The sequence below is a fragment of the Dendrobates tinctorius genome, unplaced genomic scaffold (assembly GCF_039654945.1).
Source record: "Dendrobates tinctorius isolate UK_male_01 unplaced genomic scaffold, ASM3965494v1 ptg000007l, whole genome shotgun sequence".
Taxonomy (NCBI): Eukaryota; Metazoa; Chordata; class Amphibia; order Anura; family Dendrobatidae; genus Dendrobates; species Dendrobates tinctorius.
In genome coordinates this window covers 51555083-51580850 of record NW_027361675.1, presented here as the reverse complement: position 1 = coordinate 51580850, position 25768 = coordinate 51555083, and the positions used below count along the sequence as shown (strand labels likewise).

Here is a 25768-nt window from a genome sequence, read left to right as displayed (position 1 = left end):
GGGAGTAAATTGGCTTTGTATTTCGTGTTTTCTTTCAGTGGCTGTGATGTGAACAGTGCTAGAAAACCAGGCCCAAACGGAGAAGGGGAAGAGGAGGCCAGAGATGGGCAGACACCTCTGCACTTGGCAGCAAGTTGGGGATTAGAAGAAGTAGTTCAGTGCCTTTTGGAGTTTGGTGCCAATGTGAATGCACAGGTATAGTGATTTAGCTGATATTGTGCAAAAATAAGTCAGTGCAGATTGCACTGAAGATATATACAGTGCTCTGGCCATTAAGTCAAATATGTTTGCCATACCAATGAATGGATTTTGATTTGGGAGAAATACTAAGGCCTGTATTTGTATTACAGGATGCAGAAGGAAGAACTCCAATACATGTCGCCATCAGCAACCAACACCGTGTAATTATCCAGTTAATGATCTCACACACGGAAATCCGGCTGAATGTGAGGGACAGACAGGGTATGACGCCCTTTGCATGTGCCATGACATTCAAAAATAACAAAGCTGCAGAGGCCATTTTAAAACGGGAAGCAGGAGCAGCTGAGCAGGTAATAAAAGAAACCTTTCTACACTGCAGTTTTGTTAACATCAGTTTATTTCTATGGATTTACAGTTGTTTGTTGCCCATCTCATGTGGCTGACGCCAGGGCACTGTGACACCCATCACAACCATGGCAGCCTGAGGTTCTAACATCCCTTTTACCCCTTAACCCCCGGAGATTTTTGGGGTTTTGCGTTTTTGTTTTTCACTCCCTTCCTCCACAGAGCCATAACTTTTTTTTTTTTTATTTTTCCATCAATATGGCCACGTGAGAGCTTGTTTTTTGCGGGAAGAGTTGTGCTTTTCAACATTTATTGATTTTTACCGTGTCGTGTACAAAAAAAACAGGAAAAAAATTCCAAGTGCGGTGAAATTGCAAAAAAGTGCTATTCCACACTTGTTTTTTGTTTGGATTTTTTTTAAACGGTTCACTAAATGCTGTAACAGACCCATTATGATACTCCAGGTCATTACGAGTTCATAGACACCAAACATGTCTAGGTTCTTTTCATCTAAGTGGTGGAAAAAAAAATCCAAACTTTTGTGGAAAAAAAAAAAAAAATTGCGCCATTTTCCGATACCCGTAGGGTCTCCATTTTTTGTGATCTCGGGTTGGGTGAGGGCTTATGTTTTGCATGCTGGGCAGATGTTTTTGATACAATTTTAGTGCAGATACGGTCTTTTGAACGCCCGTCATTGCATTTTAATGCAACGTCGTGGCGACCAAAAAAACGTAATTCTGGCGTTTTGACTTTTCTTCTTACTACGCCGTTCAGCGATCAGGTTAATCCTTTTTTTATTGATCTGGCGATTCTGAACTCGGCAATACCAAATATGTATGTTTGAGTTTATTTTTACTGTTTTATTTTGAATGGGGTGAAAGGGGGGTGATTTGAACTTTTATTTTTTTTTTATTTCTTTTATATTTTTAAACATATATTTTTTTTTTTTTTACTTTTTGCATGCTTCAATAGAAGCTGCCACAACCTGATCGGCTCTGCTACATAGAGGCAATGATCAGATCGCCTCTATAAAGCAGATTTACTCACTTGCTATGAGCACTGACCACTGGGTTGGCGCTCACAGCAAGCCAGCACTGACCACTATAGAGGTCTCCAGGAGACCTCTGATTCTCATGCCAACACACCAATCATCCGCTGTCACGTGAGGCGGTCACCGGTGGGCGTATATTCAGTTCGATTGCTTGAAGCGCTTGTTAAAAAATACATTAAATACTTCTATTATACTGGGAATACTTATTTATAACACCATAGAGAAAACCCCCATAAAAATGAACTTTATTGTTTACTCAATTAGCTAGATATACCATATTTTCCGGCGTATAAGACTACTTTTTAACCCCTGAAAATCTGCTTAAAAGTCGGGGGTCGTCTTATACGCCGAGTGCATATGGCGGGGGAGTGGTCCCGATGAAGAAGGGAGGGTGTAGGTGGTGTTATCATCCCCCTTTTACCTCATTGGTGGCAGCGGTGCGGCGGCTCCTCCTTCAGCAGTGTGGCGGCTCTGTGATGGGGGTCGGCGGTGGCGGCTCCTGTTTGTCCAGCATGGGGGCGCTGTGCTGGGGGGCGGCTGCGGCGGCTCTCTGTCCAGCGTCGGGGCTCCTCTGGCATTTCCCCATAGCCCGGAGGCCCAGGCAGCTCCATTGCTGCGATGGGGTGGCCTCCGGGAAAATGGCCGCCGGAGCCCGCGCCAGCTCAGATTCAGATCTCTTCTCCCGGGACGAGATCTGAATCTGAGCTCGTGCGGGCTCCGGCGGCCATTTTCCCGGAGGCCACCCCATCGCAGCAATGGAGCTGCCTGGGCCTCCGGGCTATGGGGAAATGCCAGAGGAGCCCCGACGCTGGACATGGCCGCCGCAGCTGCCCCCCAGCACAGCGCCCTCACGCTGGACAAAAAGGAGCCGCCGCCGACACCCAGCACAGAGCCGCCACACTGCTGAAGGAGGAGCCAACGATCCCCACAGCACAGAGACCCGCAGCACCGCTGCCACCAGTGGCGCAAAAGGGGGATGATAACTCCACTTACACCCTCCCTTCTTCATCGGGACCACTCCCCCGCCATATGAAGATTGCTCCGCACCCGGCATATAAGATGACACACAGGGCGTATAAGAAGATCCCCCGACTTTTAAGAAGATTTACTATTTTAACTGGAAAAGTTGGGGGGTCGTCTTATACACCCGGTCGTCTTATACGCCGGAAAATATGGTATTACAAAAGAAAAATGCTAAAAGCACCTATTTGTCAGGTAGGTTTTGAAACCAATAACCACAAGTGAGAATAAATTCCCACCATTAATTTTTTCCTTTATCTATACGTGAATATCTAAAATAGTCCCCTATAAATAAAGGACTACACACATAACACAATAGAAAATGCAAAAAGACAAAACCACACCTAGACCACAAACCTGACACACACATGATGCTGAATAACCAATGGCAAATAAAATTTGCTTGTAAGAACGACAATATTCTTTAATGCTCCTAGATTGAGTCAAGAACAATGCCTTAATTTGAGCATAGTAAAACACTAATTCTTTTGTAGGGATATTAGTCCCAATATAGATGTAAATGTTCAGACTGACCCTCACAAGAAGGTATTCTTGAGCCAACCAGTTATCCCGTGTACTGGGCCATATGAAATACTAGTTAGCCAAGAATTCCACTACCTAGATATTGTTGAATAACTATCTAAGATCTTTCCCTACAGTGTTTTAATAAATTGCTCAATAATAAAATGCAAATATGCAGTTGTCCTAATGGACTAAAGTGTCATGCATCTATTCAGCATCAACATATACATAATGAAAGCATGCTAGATAGCCCATATTCTCTGCTATAATAAAACACAGAAAATGCTGCAGTTCCATAAGAGGGCCACATTGACAACTAAGCCACTATGGCGTGCTCCTATCTGTGGTCCCCTGATGAGCCCTTAAATTAGGAGGGGGTGAAATGCTTAGGGACGGGACGATGACATTGACAATATTCAGATAAGTGACCTACAAAGGTTTTTTTTTGGGGTTTTTTTTGGGCATGTTTGTGTCTGCAATCTGGAATTATTTACTTTCCTATTTATGGAACTGCAGCACTTTCTGTGTCTCATTATAGCAGAGAATATGGGCTATCTAGCATGCTTTCATTATGTATATGTTGATGCTGAATAGATGCATGACACTTTAGCAGAACTGCAGCATTTTCTGTGTCTCATTATAGCAGAGAATATGGGTTATTCAGCATGCCTTCATTATGTATATGCTGGTGCTGAATAGATGCTTGACACTTTAGTCCATTAGGACAACTGCATATTTGCACTTTATTATTGAGCAATTTATTAAAACACTGTAGGGAAAGCTCTTAGATAGTTATTCAACAATATCTAGGTAGTGGAATTCTTGACTAACTAGTATTTCATAACTGGTTGGCTCAAGAATACCTTCTTGTGAGGGTCAGTCTGAACATTTACATCTATATTGGGACTAATATCCCTACAAAAGAATTAGTGTTTTACTATGCTCAAATTAAGGCATTGTTCTTGACTCAATCTAGGAGCATTAAAGAATATTGTCGTTCTTACAAGCAATTTTATTTGCCATTGGTTACTCAGCATCATGTGTGTGTCAGGTTTGTGGTCTAGGTGTGGTTTTGTTAAGTTTTGTCTTTTTGCATTTTCTATTGTGTTATGTGTGTAGTCCTTTATACGTGAATATCTAAAATAGTCCCTTATAAATAAAGGAAAACATTAATGGTGGGAAATTATTCTCACTTGTGGTTATTGGTTTCAAAACCTACCTGACAAATAGGTGCTTTTAGCATTTTTCTTTTCTAATATATCTAGGTAATTGAGTAAACAATAAAGTTCATTTTAATGGGGGTTTTCTGAAAGCGCTTGTTAAATGCCTCTGTCAGAGTTTGACAGCGGCATTTAACAGGTTAATAGCCACGAGTGGATTGCGATTCCACCCGCCGCTATTCCGGGCACATGTCAGCTGTTCAAAACAGCTAACATATCCCAGGAAAGATGTAGGCTCACCGCCGGAGCCAACATCAAAGGGAGTCCGACAACGGCATACTATTACGCCCAATGTCGGAAAAGGGTTAAAGGACTGTGAATAATCAGGTGGTTAAAAGGGTTGGTCACTATGTTTATGACTTATTCTTAGTGTAGGTTATCAATATATGATCGATGGGGTACAACTCCCTCACCGATCAGCTATTTTCACCTGCCGCAGTGGCTTGTTGTGAACGGAGCTGAAAAATGGAAGCGCACCGTTCACGGTGTAGTGGCTGCTGCCCCAGTACTGTGTCTCTGTTGATATTGAAGACAATAGTAGCTGATCTGATCTGCGGTCCCTTGCAGCAGCCAATCAACAATGTATGGCGCTATGCTGTTATGGCTGTGTACACGGTTCCCATCCGACAGCCAGCGGAACTAATAATGGCTGACCAGTAAAGGATTCTGAGTGCTAGACCCCCACCAATCTTATATGGTATACCTGTCCTACACAGTGCACTTATACAAACGTGCTCCAGCTCATTTCTTTGGTTTTGCTGTCCTAGGGATAGGTAATTAATGTAAAAGCAGTGGACAGCCCCCGTTTTGTCACTCTCTCTCACCCCCACCCCATACACCACACTTGATTTTAAAGTAGTTGTAGGGATTGAATGATTCCATGGAAATCCTTTCTCTGATCTTCCAATAAAATAAGAAGCTGCGGCATTCACAGAATATTAAACCGAAATATAGTACTTGGGTCAAAAATAAAAATCATTTTGATTTCAACTTAAAAGGATTTTGACACAGTAGCTTCTTTTATTGCTATAGGAGCTTTACATACACACTATTTTTATTAATTTTTTTTCTCTTTTGCCTCATTGGGTGACACAGGACCATGGGTGTTATGCTGCTGCCACTAGGAGGACACTAAGCAAATACACAGAGAAATTAACTCCTCCTCCAAAGTATACACCCTTTGCTGGCTCTATGTTGAACCAGTTCATGATTAGTGTTTTGAAGGAGGCACTAGGGTCTGGCTTCAGACCCCGATTTCATTATTTTATTTTTTATTTTTTCCTGTGGATTAAAGGGGCGACGGGGCCTTTCAAGGTCCCGATCTCCCAAAATCTTCAACAGGCGGGAACGCGGAGAGTCGTCTCCCTGTACCCCCTCCTGCAACCTCAATGCCATGCCTGGGCTCTCCTTAGGGGTGATGGATCCCTTTAATGGGTCTGCTCTCCCCACACCGACAACAGATGGGAGCATGGGGTGTCGCCCCCACGTACCCCTTCTGGAGCCAGGCCTTCAGCCGGACAAAATGCCCTGCCCTCCCCCTAAAGAATTACCTCAGGTAATATGCAGAGGCTCCCATCGGTGTCCGTGCAGCCCCACTGCACCACCACTGTCAGAAAGTGGATGATGTCAGGAGGCGAACGAGCCCTCTCCACCTCCCTATCAAAGGGATGGGCCCATTCACTGCACACCCGGCTCTGCTTCATCTGGCCTGTGAGTAGAGAAGCGTCCGCGATCAGCAGGGGCGTGCGCCTTCTCCAGGATGGTCCGGGCCCTCAGAGGGATAGGTGTCCATGGCTGCGCTCCCATGTCAATCGCCGCCGCAAATTTAGTCCCCGGCTTCTGGTCGAGATAGGTCTAGCTCCGCCCACTTAGGCGCTTCTCGCTCTGAAAGAGAAGCGCTGCGGCAAAATCCCGGCTCCCTGGTCCTGACTCCGCCCACTTTTTTCTGGCGCTTCTCGTTCCTCACAAGAAGCGCCGACTTGTTCTCGGGCCACCATTTCCTGTCACCGCACGTGTAACTACAGGCTGGTGACGCCATCACTTCCTCACTTCACCGCATGTATGACTGCAGGCTCCTTTTACACCGCAGCGCAGACTGCCTTTTCTGGGGGCATTGACCAGGACCTGGGTAAGCTGGTACGCAGCGCTTAACCCCTTCCCTGCAGTGGCCTTTAAGCAGCATTTACATGCAATATGTCTGTCAAAGGCATCTAAGAAAGCTGATAAGACACACACAGTGGTGTATGCCTCATGTACCGCATGTAATGCCCCTCTACCACGAAGACACTGTACTGCAATCTGTGTGGCCTGCGACCCCTCATGAGCACAGGAGCCCCCTGCTAATGCCGACCCTAGTGGACCTAGCCCACCTGAGTGGGCCACGTCCCTGGCACAGTCCATGGCTTCCCTTGCTAAAGCTATAGAATCCGTCCGTGATTCCTCCTCAAGTCAGGGCATCAGTTTACTTTGTAAGGCCCTTCAGCCATGAGAGAGTCTTCCCCATAACTTGTCCCCCCATGCACTCTAGTGCCTCGGAGTCCGCAAGCTCTGCTTCCCGCTCCCCCTCACCAGGGGTTTGCAGCGAACACGAGTCAGATGTGGCCGTAGACCTGGACTCGCTAGAGTACAAGGAGTCTCTAGATTCTCTCATTGAAGCGTTCAATAAGGCTCTGAGTAGACGAAGAACCTGGAACTAATCTGGATCACACTGTGTCCTTCAAAAGGACCAAACGTCCTCACAGGGTTTTTGCTAACCACCCTGAGTTTACGGACATTGTTCAGAGGCATAAAAGTAACCCGGACAAACTATTCACAGGGCAAAAGCAGCTGGAAGCACGGAACCCCTTTGCACCTACTCTAAGACTGAGTCCCCTGCAGTGGATCCACCCATATCAAGGCTCGCTTCTAAAACTCTCCTGTCTTTGACGGCTCGTCCATTAAAAACCCCACTGATCAAAAGATTTGACAATCTTGCCCGGTCAGTCTTTGAGGCTGCCGGAGCAGCACTCATCCCTTCCTTCGCCACCACCTGGGTGGCAAGAGCTATGGTGGCCTGGGCAGAGGCTCTAGCTAAGACCTGTCGAGACCATTACCTACCTCCCGAGGCAGTCAGTCTCGCTTACCATATTGCCCGGGTCGGGGATTATGTGATACATGCTTCCCTAGATGCAGCAAACTGTGCCGCGCTTGCAGCCGCAACGCCATTACCATCAGGAGAGCCCTATGGCACCGAAAGTGGCAAGCAGACTCTGCTTCCAAAAAATATTTAACTTCCCTGCCTTACCAGAGCGGGCGTTTGTTCGGAGATAAACTTGACCAAATTTTCTCAGATACTACTGGAGGAAAATGCAAATTCCTCCCTCAGCAAAGACCCAGTCGGCCTTTTTGGAACCAACACCAGGTTTGCTTCCGGCCTTTTTGCAGTACCGCAAGCTGGTCATCTGCAACCATTTTCTCTAGCTCAGCCCGTCCCCCACGCGGGGACAGGGATCCACAACCTTCATTTAAGCCCTCTCATTCCTGGAAAAGTAGACCCTCACGGTCCAGACCCAAGGGTACATCTTCCCGCAAGTTCTCTGCTCAATGACTCCTTGCAGTATCCGGAGGACACAGACAGGGTAGGCGGCCGTCTACTCTTGTTTCGTCAGGTCTGGATGGTGTTCGTTCACGACAAATGGGTCAGAAATCTGGTGTCCTCCGGATACAAAGTAGAAATCGCGTCTCCCCCCCCCCCCGACACGTTTCTTCCGGTTGCGTCTTCCAAAGAAGGAGGCGCATGCAGCCCCATTTTATCAGGCCATATACGCACTCCTCATCGTTCCGGTCCCACACACAGAAAGGTTCAATGGATTTTACTGAAACCTGTTCGTGGTCCCAAAAAAGGATGGAACCATGAGTCCCATCCTGGACCTAAAACTGAACAAGTTTGTCAATGTGCATCATTTCAGAATGGAGTCTCTCCGTTCTGTTATCACCTCGCTGGAGAAAGGGGAATACCTCGCGTCTGTAGACATCAAGGACGCATATCACATTCCAATCTTCTGAGGTCACCAAAGATTTCTGCGCTTCGCGATCGGAGGCGAGCACTTTTCAGTTCACTGCCTTGCCCCTCTGTCTCACCATTGCCCCCAGAGTGTTCACCAAGGTCATGGCAGCCGTCATGTCCATTCTGCCCTACCTAGACGATTTCCTCATCAAGGGATTGTCCCTTCAGGCTTGTGAAGAGTGTGTCTGCATCACTGTGGACACTCGCTCGTTTGGGTTGGCTGGTGAACCTAAGCAAGTCCTCCCCAGCCCCATCCCAGCAAATCTACTTTTTGGGGATGATCCTGGACACTTCCCGAGGGTTGGTAATTCTCCCTCTAGAAAAGATCTCAGCACTGATCCATGGATCCCGGAAGCTTTCTCTTGCCCGCCCCCATTCCCTGCGGTTCGGCATGCAAGTCCTGGGGAAAATGGTAGCGACAATCGAGGCAGTACCATTTGCTCAATTATATCTCTGTCTTCTGCAGCAGGCATTGCTGTCAGCTTGGGACAGAAATATGGCCTCTCTGGACCGCCGGTTTCGCCAGTCCCCCCAGATCAGGCGGGGTCTCAGGTGGTGGACGTCGACGTCCTCCTTGAGTCAGGGAAGGTCTTTTCTTCCAGTCCACTGGCTGTTGGTGACCACCAACGCCAGTCTTCTAGGTTGGGGAACGATCTTCCGTCACCACACGGCTCAGGGACGCTGGTTCATTCAGGAATCGGTATCTCCCGATCAATATTCTTGAGATTCGGGCACTCAGGCTAGCCCTTCAGCGATTCCATCAACTTCTGGCTGGTCGTCCCATTTGGATTCAGTCGGACAGCGCCACAGCAGTGGCGTACATTAATAGTCAGTGGGGCACACGAAGCAGAAGAGCGATGCTTGAGGTAGTATACATTTTGCAATGGGCCGAGACAAACCATTCAGTCATCTCTGCAGTTCATATTCCGGGAGTAGAGAATTGGGTGGCAGATTTTCTCATCAGTCAGGGTCTGGCCTCGGGAGAGTTGTCCTTTCATCCGAAAGTTTTTCAGCAGATTTTCCAGCCCTGGGGAACACCGGATGTAGACATCATGGCCTCCGAGCTAAATGCCAAAGTTCCGGCATTAGTAGCTCGGTCCTGCAACCCATTTGCCATTGGGGCGGATGCATTGGTGCTTCTGTTGCATCAGTTTAGCCTCCCTTACATGTTTCCGCCGCTACCGCTAATTCTAAAGGTCATCCGGAAGATCATGGCAGAAGGAATCCCGGTGATTCTCGTCGCACCAGACTTGCCGCGCCAAGCGTGGTACGCGGAACTAGTGCAACTAGTCGCCGACATTCCCTGTCGGTTACCGGACCGCCCAGACGTTCTCTCTCAGGGGCCTATTTACCGCCAGAACTCGAGAGTGCTGAGTTTAATGACTTGGCCATTGAATCCTGGATCCTAGCCCAGGCCAGTTTCTCACAACAAGTAGCTTGCACCATGATTAACGCTCGGAAACCTACATCTATGCGCATTTACCATCGCATCTGGAAGGCCTTTTTCTCTTTGTGCAAAACCCGCGGATGTTCTCCACTTGTGTTTTCTATCCCTTCCATTTTGGAGTTTCTCCAAGCAGGATTAGACTCAGGCCAGGCACTTGCTTCTTTCAAATGCCAAATTTCATCCCTATCCTTCCTGTTCCAGTGAATGATAGCTTCCAAATCGCAGGTTAAGACCTTCATGCAGGGAGTGTTGCATCTTGTCCCTCCCTACAAGATGCCACTGGAGCCTTGGGACCTTAATTTGGTCCTAGATGTCTTGCAAGAGGCCCCCTTCGAACCTCTGCAGGACGCATCACTCACTCTTCTTTCTTGGAAATTTGCCTTTCTTGGGGCAGTAACTTCCATCAGGCGGGTCTTGGAATTGGCGGCTTTATCTTGCAAACCTCCATTTCTGGTTATCCACCAGGACAAGGTGCTGTTGAGAACGTCTCCATCTTTGCCTAAAGTCGTCTCTTCTTTTCATCTGAATGAGGACATAGTTTTGCCCTCATTCTTCCCAGCTCTGGCCCATCGTACTGAGAAAGCTCTCCACACTTTGGATTTGGTGAGGGCACTCAGGAAATACATTTCCCAAACGGCATCTTTCCGCAAATCTGATTCCCTCTTTGTGCTTCCAGAGGGACACAGAAAGGGCCTACCTGCTTCTAAAGCTACAATAACCAGATGGATCTGTTCTGCGATCCAAGAGGCTTACCTTGTCAGAGGTCAGCCTATTCCGGCAGGGATTAAGGCACAGTCCACTCGGTCAGTTTGATTCTTGGGCCATTCGGCATCAGGCGTCGGCACAGCAAGTTTGCAAGACCGCGACTTGGTCCAACCTGCACACGTTTCTTAAACATTACAACATTCATTCTCAAGCTTCTACAGATGCATCCCTTGGCAGATGGATTCTGCAATTGGTAGTATCACATCTGTAGGCCAGATTTAGTTGTTTGGTACACAAGCTTTCAGCTGTCATGCTGTTTCCTACCCAGAGACTGCTTTAGGATGTCCCATGGTCCTTTGTCCCCCAATGAGGCGAAGGAGAAACAGGGATTTTTGTATGTACTCAATGTAAAATCCTTTTCTCTGAGCCACTCAATGGGGGACACCGCACCCACCCTGTTAGCTCGTGGTTCCTTTAGTTTTGAAATATTGCGTTTTTTGTTTAATTACGAGCTCCTACTGCTTTGGCACCAAACTGGTTCAACATAGAGCCAGCAGAGGGTGTATACTACAGAGGAGGAGTTAATTTCTCTGTGTATTTGCTTAATGTCCTCCTAGTGGCAGCAGCATAACCCCCATGGTCCTGTGTTCTCCAATGAGTGGCTTGGAGAAAAGGATTTTACGGTGAGTACACACAAAAATCCCTGTTTTTATGTATTAATAAAAAATTAATAGGAAAAAGTCCAGCACTCCATCTCAGTAGCATAAATTCTTCACTTTACAAATACATCAGGAACAGGACAAAAACTCTGTCGTAACCAATACTACCAGTGACTAAGACTCACAGATTGAAACATAGTAAATGAATGCTGGGACTTGTTGTCCAGTTTTGAAGTTTTTTTTTTTTTAAATAAAGTGAACCCTATTTTATGCAGTAAAAATGAAGAGCTGGACGTTTTTGATTTTGATCTTTATACGGTAGATCCACATACTCGAGTGACCATGCATCAGTCATGGGGAGGCAACATGGTGTTCCTAATATTTCCACACATCACACAGAGAGCGGATTTCAATGGCCATTGCAGAATGCGTCATTTCTCTTGTAGGTGAAATGAACACTTGCTATCACGTCTTGCACCATTTGGAACTGACCATTGGGGTCCCAGCATGGACAGACCATGAGATTCGCTTATTGCCATACGGACCACAATGAGCAGGATTTTGGACTTTATTTGTATTACTTCAATTTATTAACATCTGTTATTGGTTTTCTTCTCACTTTTCTAGGTAGATAACAAAGGAAGGAATTTTCTGCATGTGGCCGTGCAGAATTCAGACATTGAGAGTGTGTTGTTCCTGATCAGTGTGCAAGCCAATGTCAATTCAAGAGTGCAGGATGCTTCAAAGCTAACTCCTCTTCACCTGGCGGTGCAGGCTGGATCTGAGATTATTGTTCGTAACCTGGTATGTAATATGTACATCTCTAGATCATGGGATTTACACGTTTACAATCATTGAGATTTCTTAATATTTTTGGGGAATCGTAATGTTTGCTCTACAAGACATCAATAACATCCTAGTTTTCAGACACAAAACTTTATATGCTTTTATTTTCTTGATGTTGGTGTGTAGATCAATAATTTCTCTGCTGCTTTAGCTACTTGCAGGTGCCAAAGTCAATGAGCTGACAAAGCATCGCCAGACTGCCCTTCACCTCGCAGCGCAACAAGATCTCCCCACTATCTGTTCTGTGCTACTGGAGAATGGTGTGGACTTTGGGGCTGCAGATGAAAATGGGAACAATGGTAATTGGAATAGTTAATAGATGATCTTTGACAAGAGCCTTTTATGAAAGGCCGTGCCCTTTCAATCAGTCGAAAGACTAATTACCAAAGGAAATATTCTCCACGTATGTAATACATGGGTCGACAAGTCCAGCTAGAGCGCCACTTTAAGCTTCTTCATATTGTCTCATAGATGTGGGTCTATTTTTATAATGTCTCTTTGCCTTGACTAGACCAAACCACATAGGGATAGGGGTGTTCAGATGGTGCAACGCCTCTTAAAGGGACTAACTCATTCAAGTACAGCCGGTGAAATAAATTTTGAACACGTCACCAGTTCTCTAAATATATTTCTAAACGTGCCATTGACATGAAATGCTGACCAGGTGTCTGTAGCAACTTAAATTAAGTTATGTGTAATAATAAGAAATAACACAGGGAAACAGTATTGAACAAATTAAGAAAGAGAGGTGCAAAAAGCCATTGAAAGTCATGACACCAGCTGAATTCTATCAGTATAAGAAATCAAGCCTGGCACTTACTGAAAGCTTTCAGCTGGTTCAACTGATGCCCTATAAAAAAGGTTTCTCTTTGCCAAGGTGCCACACAAGAAACATCTCATTATGGGTAAAATCCGTGCGCTGTCTCAAGACCTTTGTAACCTTAGTGTTGCAAACCATACTGATGGCATTGAATTTTTAGAATAGTTGTCTAAGAGCCAAGGATCACCTATGAAGAGCTACAGAAAGACCTGGAATTAGCCAGGTACAGTTGTTACAAAGAAAACTGAGTAATGCACTCAACCTCCATGACCTGTAAGCACACTCACAATGCAAGACTCCATTGCTGAACAAGAAGCATGTTCATGAGTGTTTAAAGTTTACTCAACATTTAGTCAAGTCTGTGAAATACTGAGAAAATATAGCCTGGTCAGATGAGACCAGAATCAAATTATTGAATGCTATAATGCACACCATGTTTGGAGGCGAAAATCCACTGTATATCACCCCAAAGACACCATATCAACAGTGAAGTTTGGAGGTGGGAACATCATGGTGTGGGGCTGTTTTTCAGCATATGGCACTGGGAAACTTCATAGGATGAATGGACAAATGTACTAAGACATTATTGATAAAAAATCTTCTGCTATCAGGAGGATGAAAATGAAACAAGGGTGAACATTTCAGTTTGACAATGATCACAGTCAAACTCTCAATTGGTTTTAGTGAAAGAAAATAAAGCTGCTAGAAAGGCCCAGCCAATCACCTGACCTGAATTTAACCCCTTTCTGCCATATGATGTACTATTCCGTCCATGTGGCCTGGACTTACTGCCCATGGACGGAATAGTACGTCATCATTGCTCAACGGCGCTCGCGGCTGACACCCTGCACTATGTGCCAGGAGCGGTCACTGACTGCTCCCGGCGCATTAATCCCTGGCACACTGCGATCAAACATGATCGTAGTGTTCCAGTGGCATAGGGAAGCATCACGCAGGAAGAGGTGCATTCTGAGGTGGGGCATCTCCGACAGGATATGCAGTCCATGGGAGGTCGAATCATGGAAGTTGAATCAAGGGTGTCCCACCTAGAAGATAATATTGTACCTATGGAAACTAAACTGACAAAAGTGGATGGTTCCATAAATGCTTGGAGGCAGAAGGCGGATGACTTATAGAATAGACTACGCCGGAACAATATCCGCATTATTGGGCTACCAGAGGGTCAGTGGCCAGAGCAGTGCCTGGAGAGCTGGCTCAAAGATACTCTAGGGGATGAATTCTCTTCAACATTCTCTGTGGAAAGGACCCATAGGGTTCCTACAAGTTCTCTTCCTCTGGGCGCCCCACCGAGACCTTTCCTGGGACGCCTCTTAAATTGTAGAGAGAGAGATACTATACTCCGCATGTCAAGGCAAAAAAGCCCCATCAGATTCAATAATGCTACTATTTCAATATTCCCGGATTTTTCTATGGAGCTTCAGAAGCAGCAGGCTCAATTCATGGAGATAAAGAAACAACTCAGAGAAAGGAATATTCTATACTCAATGATCTATCCTGCCCAACTTCGAATTGTTTGAGGGCTCTTCCTTTTTTTTTTTACGGCCCCAGCGGAAGCCAAGGAGTGGATGTGGTCCCACGTGGGAGCGAGTGGGAAAAAATCGTGATCTGTTTGCTGCTGTCTATATATGGGTATATAGGAAATGGAACTCTTTCATTGTTTTTTTATGATAGGAGCTCTTTCCGCCAACGTCCAAGATAACCATTCCGGACTCTCTGTTCAGTGATGATACCCTCTTTTTTTGGACTGCGACAGGAGCATGAAACTGTGCTCCCTTTTGAAGCATATTTTGTTTTTTCTTGTTTTAGTTTTGTTAGTTGTTGTTTATATAGAAACTACTGCCATGATATTATTCATTATACATGGAAAATGTGATCTGTGTGACAATGTAGATCTGGATGAGGGGGCACATGGAATCTGATATTATATGTATGACTTGGAATGTGAGAGGTCTTAGATCGCCCCGAAAGAGAGTTAAGGTCTTTTTCCAAATACGTTATCATCCTCATATTGTAGCCCTGGTTGAAATGCACTTGACCAGAGATTCGGCCCGTTGTGTGCAGAAGTCATGGGTGCAATGGTCCGTACATGCATTCCAGCTACTCTAGAGGGGTGTCTCTGTTAATATACAAAGATGTTACGTGGGAGGTTAGAGTGGTTCGGAGAGATCCTGAGGGGCACTTTGTCTTTGTACATGCATCGGTGAACTTGAAAGACTGTTATAAATGTGTATATACAATCCCCCCCCCCCAGCTAATATGTCAATTATAAAAAAGGCCGTAAGTTTCGCTTTAAATTATCCAGATGCGCATGTTATGTGCATAGGGGATTTCATTCTAGTTATGGATAATTGCCTTGATAGGCTCAGATTGAATGACGGGGTTTTGGGGGTGACCCCCTCACTGTCTCGACTATCCATATTCATGGAAGGTAGAGGTTGGTTAGATCTGTGGAGGATGCACCATCCTGACACGATAGAATACACGTGTCATTCATCCGTTAGACGTACTCTGTCCCGATTGGACTATATATTTGGATCCAGTAACCTAGTGGTGTGGGTGGGGGAGGTGAAACATGGGAGCAGGGGTATTTCAGTTCATGGCCCGGTAATACTTAAACTTAGGTTCCGCCAAGCAAAACATAACTTAGTTTGGAAATTCAACCCATTCTTGTTGAAGCTGATAGGCCCCAATGATAGGACCATAGACCAATTGGAGTGCTTCGTCTCGTCCCATCCTGAGCCACAAAATATTAATATGTTTTGGGATGCCCTCAAAGCATACTTGAGAGGGTGTCTATCCTCCACAATATCTTCCATTAAACGAGTGATCTCACAAGAGGATGATGACATGGACAAGCGTTTGCGGGACTCAGAAGCAGCTTACATAGCTAATCAAACAAATGAGAACAGAGCTGAGTGGTTGAACTCTTATAGATTATATAATCAATATGCAGACACTAAATCTAAGCGTAAACTGTTCTTTACTCGACAGGCGTATTTTGAACTGGTAATATAATAAATCTCCAAATCATCATTAATTACTAATAGGTGGCATAGTTGCCACTCTCATAAAGAGAAGAAAAAATAGTTGAAAGCAACGACTCGTAAATATAGCATGATAACCGGAGGAATTGAGTCTTATGCCAATATACAGAAAGTTTCAAATTTTATTGATCATAAAATGTGACATGTAATGTTGTGTCCCAGTGCCGATGTTTCTCCAGCCTGCATGTTTTTCTCAGGTTCATGAATTTAAACCATTTTTATTCCAGCTACATCTGTGAGAACCGGGGATACTGGGGCCTAACAGGATACTTGTTACGTTTAGAGATTCTTTCAGGTGTGAGACTATACTAATTAGTTGCAGCACTCTAGTATTACCACATGCATTAATTTCAATGATAGGCCACCCAAGCCACGGTCTAGGGTATTGAGGTCACACTAAATTGTTTATGTATCCTCTTTTTACATAATCTGTTCATATATTTACTATGTATGGTGTCTCTTTTTTGTATTTTGAACTGGGAAACCAATCCAGTAAGCTTTAAGAATTTATGGTACGCCAACATAATAAATCTAATACTATACTTAAAATTCGGAAACCAAACGGTTCAATAGTGACCTCGACAGATGAAATACTCCAATGTTTTCATGATTACAACAAAATGTTTTATAGATCCAGAAGTAGTTTTAGAACTTTGGATTGCCTTGATTATTTATCAGACATAGAATCCCATTCAACAAGCCTTTCTAGATGCAGATTTTACTCTTGAGGACATAAAGCTATAGCGGATATGGCTTCTGGAAAGGCGCCCGGTCCGGATGGATTCCCCATAGAAATGTATAGGAAAGATCGAGATATTTTGACACCACTCCTTCTGAAGGTGTTTCAGGGGATTTGGGAGGGCGGCTCTCTACCAGACCTATTAAGAAACAAACATAATTCTAAAGAAAGAGGGGAAAGATCCCCTAGAATGTGGATCATATTGCCCGATATCATTGGTAAACGTGGATTATAAAATTTTTACTAAAATTCTGGCCACTAGGCTAAATTCAGTGATATTAGAAATAGTACACCCAGACCAGACTGGATTTATGCCTGGTAAGAGTACATCTATTAATATTAGGAGGGTTCAATCAGTAGCCCCATATAGCTCGCTGGTATTAGAAAACAAATGGGCTACGGCCTCGTTGGACGCTGCCAAGGCATTTGACTCTCTTAAATGGCCTTTTCAATCTGCATGTCTACAGAGATATAAATTTGGTCCTAAATTTCAAAAATGGATTTGTGCAATGTATATGAAACCAAAAACCCAGATAATCATAAATAATTCTATATCTGAGATGCTCTCCTTGGAAAGGGGAACGCATCAGGGATGTCCTCTTTCCCCGACCCTCTTTGCTCTTGTGATTGAAGCACTAGCGTTGCTTATGAGATCCACTCCGGCGATTAAAGGTATAAGTATAGCAGACCACCTTGACATTATTGGCTTATATGCGGATGATATGGTGATATTTATGGATGAAGTACATCCGCATGTGATCACCACTATAGATAGATTTAGTAAACACTCGGATTGTACATTAATTGGGATAAATCCGCTTTAATGCCTCTCTCCCATGGTCCAACAGATCATCTTGAAATGTTATCCTCACTGCCTGTCGTGTCTAATTTTAAATACTTAGGAATAAATATGCCAAAATGCAGTAGACTTGATCTGCAACTTATTATTATTATTATTATTATTATTATTATTATTATTATTTATAAAGCACAATTGGTTCCATGGTGCTGTACATACGGGGTACATAATATTCTCCCGCTGCTGGACTTAAGCTGGTTTCACACTAGCGCATTTTACATGCAGCGCACGGCGCCGCTAAGCCCCGCCCCCTGCCCACTCCATGCCCGCCCCGTCCGGTCATCTCCTACTATCGCACACGGCCGCATGCGATCTGCGCACCCTATCTTTAGCATAGGGTGCGCAGACCGTGCGCTGGCCGTTCGCTAGTAGGATTTGTGCGTGCGCTGCACACTTTTGCAGGTGCGCCGAGCGCGCCAAAATGCAACATGCGTTCGGCGCACACCAGCGCACCTTCAAAAGTGCGCAGTGCATGCACAAATCCTACTAGCGCACGGCCAAAGATAGGGTGCGCAGATCGCATGCGGCCGTGTGCGATAGTGGGGAGATGACCGGACGGGGCGGGCATGGAGTGGACAGGGGGTGGGGCTTAGCGGCGCCGTGCGCTGCATGTAAAATACGCTAGTGTGAAAACTAGCCTTAGTCAAGCACAAATTCGCTGTATGGCGTAAACTACCATTATCTGTCTCCCTACGTATAAATATGATTAAAATGATACTACTTCAGAAGCTTAATTACTCCCTTCATCATAGTGCAGTACCGGTTTCTAGATCGATCTTCTCAAGCCTAAATTCATTAACTTCGTCCTTTTATATGGGGGAAAGCTACACCTAAACTCAAATTATCCACCCTGCATAGGTCTAAACAAATGGGGGGAGTGGCATTACCGGACTTTTTTTTGTATTATTTGGTCGGACAGATCAGGGCTTTGGGTAAATGGATGCCCAGGGGTTATTTACCAAATTCAGAGAGCCACTTGGCCCATGCTGCGAAGATTGATTGCCCGTTGGGGTTTTTGGAAGCGGATAGACCCATTACCCCTAAATTACTACCACTACTTCGGTTAGCACGGTCTTTCTGGAAACAGGCAAAAATGGTGGTCCACTTTGATGGCATTATAGCCGAAATTCTATTATGGAATAATATGTACTTCCCGGGGCTATTAAATCACCCGTCCGCTCAATTCTGGACTTCACATGGTGTCCCCTCTGTAAATGATTTATATGATCAAGGCATCCTAATGTCCTTTGAACAATTGCAAATCAAGAATAATATCCCAAGACCCCAGTTCTTTCCCTAACTGCAACTCAGATCAGCAATTCAATCACATTTATGTGATGTAAATATAACACAAATAATATCATCCTTCCCACCAATAGGGATCCTTAAATCACAGGGACCCCGAGGTCTTATCTCCGCTTTATATACAGTACAGACCAAACCAAAAGTTTGGACACACCTTCTCATTCAAAGAGTTTTCTTTATTTTCATGACTATGAAAATTGTAGATTCACTCTGAAGTCATCAAAACTATGAATTAACACATGTGGAATTATATAATGAACAAAAAAGTGTGAAACAACTGAAAATATGTCTTATATTCTAGGTTCTTCAAAGTAGCCACATTTTGCTTTGATTACTGCTTTGCACACTCTTGGCATTCTCTTGATGAGCTTCAAGAGGTAGTCACCGGAAATGGTCTTCCAACAGTCTTGAAGGAGTTCCCAGAGATGCTTATCACTTGTTGGCCCTTTTGCCTTCACTCTGCGGTCCAGCTCACCCCAAACCATCTCGATTGGGTTCAGGTCTGGTGACTCTGGAGGCCAGGTCATCTGGCTTAGCACCCCATCACTCTCCGTATTGGTCAAATAGCTCTTACACAGCCTGGAGGTGTGTTTGGGGTCATTGTCCTGTTGAAAAATAAATGATGGTTCAACTAAACGCAAACCGGATGGAATAGCATGCCGCTGCCAGATGCTGTGGTAGCCATGCTGGTTCAGTATGCCTTCAGTTTTGAATAAATCCACAACAGTGTCACCAGCAAAGCACCCCCACACCTCCTCCTCCTCCATGCTTCACACGGTGGTTGGAACCAAAGATCTCAAACAAGTCTCTTCTGCTTGTTGCCTGTCCTTAGCAGTGGTTCCACATGTGTTAATTCATAGTTTTGATGCCTTCAGAATGAATCTACAATTTTCATAGTCATGAAAATAAAGAAAAATCTTTGCATGAGAAGGGGTGTCCAAACTTTTGGTCTGTACTGTACATACATGTTATCCGTGGGCGCTGATTCTGCTTCATTGACAGTAAGAGAAAAATGGAGACTCCTTGTTCCTGATCTCCAAGATGAGGACTGGGAGACGATCCTTGAATCCTCAACTAGGGTATCCCCAACGGCTAATAATAAAATGATCCAAAAGTATATAATACACCAATCGTATTTAACCCCGATACGGCTATTAAGAATGGGGTGGTCTCGTTCTTCAGAATGCCTAAGATGTCATACAGTGGATGCAGACTTTATACATATGGTATGGGGATGTCCAGTTATTCTGTCTTTTTGGAACGAGGTAACCTCGTTGTTGACCTCTCTTGTACATACTCCCGTCCCTTTGAATCCATTAGTGTGCTTACTTGGTGTGCTGGAGGAAGAAATGTGGGGACACCATGTTAAAATCTTTCTGAGAGAGACACTTTTCTTAGCATGGAAAATATTAGCCTTACGCTGGATGGGTAATATGCATCCATCTCTCAGGGCCTGGATTGAGTTAGTAAACTCAATTATACCTTATGAGCGAACATTATACCAGAATAAGGGCTGCTTAGGGAAATTTAATAAAATTTGGGATATATGGAACTCATCGCACCTCACTATATCATCTCGTAGGTAATGACCTCGCTCCAATACGATAGAGATAGTGGTAAAGTATACATTGGCTCACACTACACAGTAGCATAATATTAACAATATGGAAATTGCTTTTGGCAGTAAGGTAGTTTTAGTGTTCAATTTTAAGGATAGGTACTTTAGATGTACTGTAATATTTCGAGTTCTGTATGACCAAGTATGTGTATTAGGATTGATTTGTATTACCAAAAACTCATTGTATACACTTTGTTTTCCATAACTATTATGATGAGCGAGTATATGCTGATTTGGTTATACGCAAAATGTGTAAGTCAAACGGTGCTGCTTCCCTTCCAAGCTCTGACGTGTGCCCAAACAGTGGTTTACCCCCACATATTGGGTATCAACCTACTCAGGACAAAATGCTCAACAACTTTTGGGGTCCAATGTCTCCTGTTACCCTTGGGAAAATAAAAAATTGGGGGCGAAAATATGATTTTTGTGGAAAAAAATGATTTTTTTTTTTTTTAAATTTTTATGGCTCTACGTTATAAACTTCTCTGAAGCACTTGGGGTTTCAGAGTTCTCACCACACATCTAAATAAGTTCCTTGGGGGTCTGGTTTCCAAAATGGGGTAACTTGTGGGGGTTTCCACTGTTTAGGCACATCAGGGGCTCTCCAAACGCGACATGACGCCCGCAGAAAATTCCATCAAAGTCTGCAATCCAAAACATCACTACTTCCTTTCGGAGCCCTGACATGTGCCCATACAGTAGTTTTCTCTCACATATGTGATATCAGCGTACTTCGGACAAATTGGACAACTTTTGGGGTCCAATTTCTCCTGTTAGCCTTGGGAAAAAAAAAATAGGGGACTAAAATCATGTTTGTGTAAAAAAAAATTTTTTTAGTTTCACGCCCGGGCGTTATAAACTTCTGTGAAGCCCTTGTGGGTTCAAAGTTCTCACCACACAGCTAGATAAGTTCCTTGGGGGGGTCTAGTTTCCAAAATGGGGTCACTTGTGGGGGGTTTCCACTGTTCAGGCACATCAGGGGCTCTCCAAACGCGACATGTTGAACAATCTCAATTCCAGCCAATTTTGTGTTGAAAAAGTCAAACTGCGCTCCTTCCCTTCTGAGCTCTGCAATGCACCCAAACAGTGGTTTACCCCCACACATGGGGCATCGGCGTACTCAGGACAAATTGCACTAACTTTTGGGGTCCAATTTCTCCTGTTACCCATGGGAAAATAAGAAAACATTGGACCTGAAGTAATTTTTTTGTTAAAAGTTAAATGTTCATTATTTTTAAACATTCAGAAATTTCCTGTGAAGCACCTGAAGGGTTAATAAACTTCTTGAATGTGGTTTTGAGCACCTTGAGAGGTGCAGTTTTTAGAATGGTGTCAGTTATTGGTATTTTCAATCATATAGACCCCTCAAAGTGACTTCAAATGTGATGTGGTCCCTAAAAAAAAATGGTGTTGTAAAAATGAGAATTCGCTGGTCAGCTTTTAACCCTTTTAAGTTCCTAACAAAAAAAATTTTGGTTTCAAAATTGTGCTGATGTAAAGTAAACGTGGGAAATGTAACTTATTAAGTATTTTGTGTGCCGTAACTCTGATTTAAGGGCATGAAAATTCAAAGTTGGAGAATTGCAAAATTTTCGCCAAATTTCAATTTTTTTCACAAATAAACGCAAGTTATATCAAATAAATTTTACCACTATCATGAAGTACAATATGTCATGAGAAAACAATGTCACAATCACCGGGATCCATGGAAGCATTCAAGAGTTATTACCTCATAAAGGGATAGTGGTCAGAATTGTAAAAATTGGCCCGGTCATTAACGTGCAAACCACCTTTGGAGGTTAAGGGGTTAATAGAAAATTTCTGGAAGGAACTAAAGTTTAGTGTTCACAGAAGCCCACAGAACCTTCAGGATTTGAAGAGTGTGTGGAGGAATGGGCAAAAATCACACCTGAGCCAATGCATGTGACTAGTTTTTCCATACAGAAGGCGTCTTGAAGCTGTCATCACTAACACAGGCTTCTGTACAAAGTATTTAATAAATTTCACTAAATGTGTTCAATACTTTTTCCCTGTGTCATTTCACATTATTACACATAACGTAATTTCTGGACATCTATGGTTAGATTGAATGGATTGTCACCGACCTCTGGTGAGGATTTCATGTCAATACTACTTTTTAGAAATATATTTACTGAGAAAATTGGTGATGTGTTCAATACTTATTTCACCCGCTTTATGTAAAGTAAAATTGAAAAGGGTCTTAACTGGAACGTTTTCTTTAAAGGCTTTGGTCAACCACTTAAAATCCAACCACAGGATAGATGATACTTGTCTGTTCTTTGGAGGTTTGACCACTGTGAACCTAACTATTCCTTAGAATGGCGCTATGGGGGCCCAGTTTGAATTGAACGATGGTCTTGCATGGTTTCCATTGTGCTATTAATTGGCTATGGAACTAAGAGCCATCTAGGGCACTTTGCTACTTCAATTTGTCCCATAAACAGTGAACGGAGTTCTTTTGCACATGTGTGACCATTTTATAAGATGGACTATAGAGCAGGAATGTCAAAGTCCAGTACACAGACAGCCAGAATTAAAACTTGGACAAAGTCGCAGGCCAACCTTTTATATTTATTTTAAAAAAAAAATGTGTTAAATTGAGGTAGTTTTTCCTTATAAAATATGGAAACAAACTTAAAGGAGTTTTTCCACAAAGTAAGTACATTTTAATTAATAAATCTTAAACGACAGACCTCATGACTGGAGCATTGGGTATTTCCTCAGAGGCAGGGATGTACATAGAAATCATGGGGTCCCTTAGCATAAGTTGTAATTAGGCCCCACCCCCTAAAAAAAAAAAAAGAAAAAAAAAGCCCTGTAATATTCGGTGGGGTCAGAGGAGCATAGTTCATAACTTTGCAGCACTTACAAAGTAATGTTCCTCTTATTGAAGCCCTTAGATTGCCCTTTCATTGCCCCCATAAAGTATGATGCCAACAAAAGTGCCCCCCAAACACAGTTTGATACCCTCACAATACACACCACACGCACGGTATGATGGCCCTACTGTTCTCTCCCCTCAATTCTCGTGGCAAAGTATGGTGACTCCAGCACAGTATGATGCCCCGTGATCCCCACACAGTATAATGGGACCCACATGGTCTTCAATACAGTATAATGGGTCCCACATAGTCCTCCATACAGAATAATGGCCCCACATAGTCCTTGATATGATATGGCGGGCCAAATATAAGTGACATGTATGATCTAGAGCAATATTCATAGGGCTGACTAGGATCTCAGCAATCAGACACTTATCTGCTGTTCTGTAGATGGGTGATAACTTACCGTATGTCTGCCAACCCCTTTAAGGTAAAGGTAGCATGAAAAAAAATTTATTTGTCGCAAAACCCCAAGCTGCAACCAATTTTTAGTCACTGAGTGGTCTTATGCACTAGTCATGCAAATAGATGAGCTTAGGTGCGGCTCACTTGGCAGCACTAATGTAGATTTACTGATTTGTTTAAAGCCTATTCGGAAAACACATTCATGGGTTAAAGTAGTCTCATCATAGCTCTGACTTGTTTTATTCACCCTTACAGCACTTCATCTGGCAGTAATGCATGGCCGCCTGAATAATATTCGCTGTCTTTTAACAGAATGTAATGTTGATGCAGAGGCACTTAACTTGAGGTAAGCAGTAAATAAATACGTATTGAGCATTACTACTGCCGTGTTTCACCGGGTTAGTGGTGAATTTAATACTAAGAACTTATTCCTGCCTAAATTGAAACAATATGTGGCCCAAGTGCCACTCTACCAGGTCTACGGTGGGCAGAATACACACATCAGGCATCATATATCCAAAATGGTCTTGAACAATAAAGAGAATCTGCCAGCAGCATTTCACTATCTATCTATCTATCTCTCTCTCTCTATCTATATATATATATATATATATATATATATATATATATAGTCATTTGTAACAGTTTGGGCACCCCTATTAATGTTAACCTTTTTTTTTCTTTATAACAATTTTGGTTTTTGCAACAGCTATTTCAGTTTCATATATCTAATAACTGATGGACTCAGTTATATTTCTGGATTCAAATGAGGTTTATTGTACTAACAGAAAATGTGCAATCTGCATTTAAACAAAATTTGACCGGTGCAAAAGTATGGGCACCCTTATCATTTTCTTGATTTGAACACTCCTAACTACTTTTTACTGACTTCCTGAAGCACTAAATTGGTTTTGTAACCTCATTGAGCTTTGAACTTCATAGCCAGGTGTATCAAATCATGAGAAAAGGTATTTAAAGTGGCCACTTGCAAGTAGTTCTCCTATTTGATTCTCCTATGAAGAGTGGCATCATGGGCTCCTCAAAACAACTCTCAAATGATCTGAAAACAAAGATTATTCAACATAGCTTTTCAGGGGAAGGATGCAAAAAGTTGTCTCAGAGATTTAACCTGTCAGTTTCCACTGTGAGGAACATAGTAAGGAAATGGAAGAACACAGGTACAGTTCTTGTTAAGCCCAGAAGTGGCAGGCCAAGAAAAATATCAGAAAGGCAGAGAAGAAGAATGCTGAGAACAGTCAAGGACAATCCACAGACCACCTCCAAAGACCTGCAGCATCATCTTGCTGCAGATGGTGTCACTGTGCATCGGTCAACAATACATGGCATGCATAACGCCTTTTTGTATGACCAAACAACTCAATCTTTGTTTCATCAGTCCACAGGACCTTCTTCCAAAATGTAACTGGCTTGTCCAAATGTGCTTTTGCATACCTCAGGCGACTCTGTTTGTGGCGTGCCTTCAGAAACGGCTTCTTTCGCATCACTCTCCCATACAGCTTCTCCTTGTGCAAAGTGCGCTGTATTGTTGACCGATGCACAGTGACACCATCTGCAGCAAGATGATGCTGCAGGTCTTTGGAGGTGGTCTGTGGATTGTCCTTGACTGTTCTCAGCATTCTTCTTCTCTGCCTTTCTGAAAAAAGGTTAACATTAATAGGGGTGCCCAAACTTTTACATATGACTGTATGTGTGTGTATATATATATATATATATATATATATATATATATATATATATATATATATATATATATATATATATATATATATATATATATATATATATATATATTAGGCAGCACTCAAATTAAATGTGAAAACAGTGGTTACTTTACTGATCCTCAGGTGGCAGCGTTTCAACGGTGACCCGTCTTTGTTTCTTGAGATATATATATATATATATATATATATCTCTCTTTCGAAGGCAGGTCACGCAATACCATTATATGGCCAGTTCGTTCCTCAGTTACTGA

General features: G+C 43.5%; 1 protein-coding gene across 2 annotated transcripts in view; it reads left to right on the top strand.

The window, feature by feature from the left end:
• Positions 1 to 25768, top strand: part of ANKFY1 (ankyrin repeat and FYVE domain containing 1) — a 137536-nt gene that overhangs the window by 94470 nt on the left and 17298 nt on the right. For both annotated transcript variants that reach the window (XM_073574611.1, XM_073574621.1), the window contains exons 17-21: positions 39 to 195; positions 351 to 551; positions 11843 to 12019; positions 12213 to 12360; positions 24031 to 24121. In XM_073574611.1, the coding sequence (XP_073430712.1) occupies positions 39 to 195; positions 351 to 551; positions 11843 to 12019; positions 12213 to 12360; positions 24031 to 24121 (774 nt within the window). The remainder of the gene's footprint in view (positions 1 to 38; positions 196 to 350; positions 552 to 11842; positions 12020 to 12212; positions 12361 to 24030; positions 24122 to 25768) is intronic.